Below are 1,574 nucleotides of genomic sequence, written 5' to 3'. Positions count from 1 at the left end.
TAGAAGACAATTTTACATCAGGAATTCTATACTATTTCTAAATTATCATAACCAGTTTTATATATTCTTTTTCTCTCGAACATTTGCATCAGAAATATTTTTCTACTCTCTGTTCTTTCCCACACCCTTATACCTTTAGAAGACTACACACGAAAGAGCACTGCGCGCATTTTTACGCAGGGCCTATTTATCAATTGCCAATAGATGGGGAAGAGATATGGGTACTTTTATAGATGAGTTTTTCTCTCTTTTTTAAAAAAAATATGGATGGAGAAGAGATATGTGGTACTCTCGGAGATGCTCAGGTATTTAACTTTGAATTTAACTTGGATACAGTGAAACATCCATATATACACTCATAATTTAAACAGAAACGTAGTAGGAAATAGCATTACAAGGACAAAACTTACTCGAAATAGGACGAACGCAACAGCTTAAGACGACGACAGCCAAAATATATTTGTATCATACACTAAAAATCCCCACTTCCAGTCCTCATGCCCTTGCCGCTCCTCCTGGCTCCTCTCCTCTCCACGCCGCCGGTGGCCCCGGGCGTGGAGTTACAGTTGCCGTCGTCGAACATGAGCGGCGCCTCCGAGTCCCTCTGCTCGTCGTCGAGGAGGTCGTCGTGCGTGCGCACGTTGACGCACGAGCACCGCTCCAGGGACGCGAAGAACACCGCGGCGATGCCGCCGCCGACCCAGCCGGCCACGCGGTCCAGCGGCGGCCATCCGCAGCCGTGCCCTTGGCCGGCGGACGACGGCGGGCGGCGAGTGCGCGGCCCGCCTGACGAGCGCCCGCCGCAGAAGGGGACGCCCCACCTAGGGGACGCAATAATGGCATCGGAGGTGAGGGTTGGCATCCTCTCGCTAGCTTAGCTAAGGTGAGCGCTGCAATGGCGATGGCATGAAACGCGAGCAAGCTAGAAAGGCAAACTAGCTCGGCCACCTTTAGGCTGTGTTGTTGTTTAATAAAGAAGAAGAAGAAAAAATCTGGAGCGGCGCCGAATGGTGAAAGCCACCGGTACTTTCCAACTTTGCCCTTGGCAAAAAAAAAAAAAAAAGCTGTATACGGTGGCTACATGTGTTGATTAGCATTTTGAGATTACTGTAACATCGTGTCTTTGATTGGTCATCGTGGAGTTCTGGACAACTGCTAGTTGAGACGCGTCCATGGGAGAAGATGGAGTTGCAACGGATCGCCATCGACCCTCCGCTCGCCTGTGATTTGAGGTCTCAATCGCCTCTCGCACAGAGGTCTTGCAGATCGATATTGCTGGATCGGGCTTTCGCCCATTGTCCAAGATTCCCCACTGCTGCCCCCCGTGGGAGTCCGGGCCGAGATCTTGCAGCAACCATCATGGTCAAGGACTCTTCCGGCTATCATGTAGCCGGTAAGCTTAATGTGGGGCATGGCTGGCGAGCTAACACGAGTCAAGGCTGGGGCCTACAATCTGCAGGAGAACAGAACTGGAGAAGAATGCTTCGGGCACGGGCTCACAGTTGGCGAACAAACGGCCATCACCGTTGTGCTTAGTGATTACTAGATCACATTGAATGGATTTGGACTTCAGA

General features: G+C 50.6%; 1 protein-coding gene across 1 annotated transcript; it reads right to left on the bottom strand.

The window, feature by feature from the left end:
• Positions 1-296: 296 nt before the first annotated feature.
• LOC136538431 (uncharacterized) lies at positions 297-923 on the bottom strand. The gene has a single exon (XM_066530404.1). The coding sequence runs from the start codon at positions 860-862 to the stop codon at positions 473-475; it is 390 nt and encodes a 129-aa protein (XP_066386501.1). The 5' UTR covers positions 863-923; the 3' UTR covers positions 297-472.
• Positions 924-1,574: the final 651 nt, after the last annotated feature.

This window comes from Miscanthus floridulus, chromosome 2 (assembly GCF_019320115.1).
Source record: "Miscanthus floridulus cultivar M001 chromosome 2, ASM1932011v1, whole genome shotgun sequence".
NCBI lineage: Eukaryota > Viridiplantae > Streptophyta > Magnoliopsida > Poales > Poaceae > Miscanthus > Miscanthus floridulus.
The sequence above is the reverse complement of the archived record's forward strand: the minus strand, read 5'-3'. Positions and strand labels throughout refer to the sequence as shown.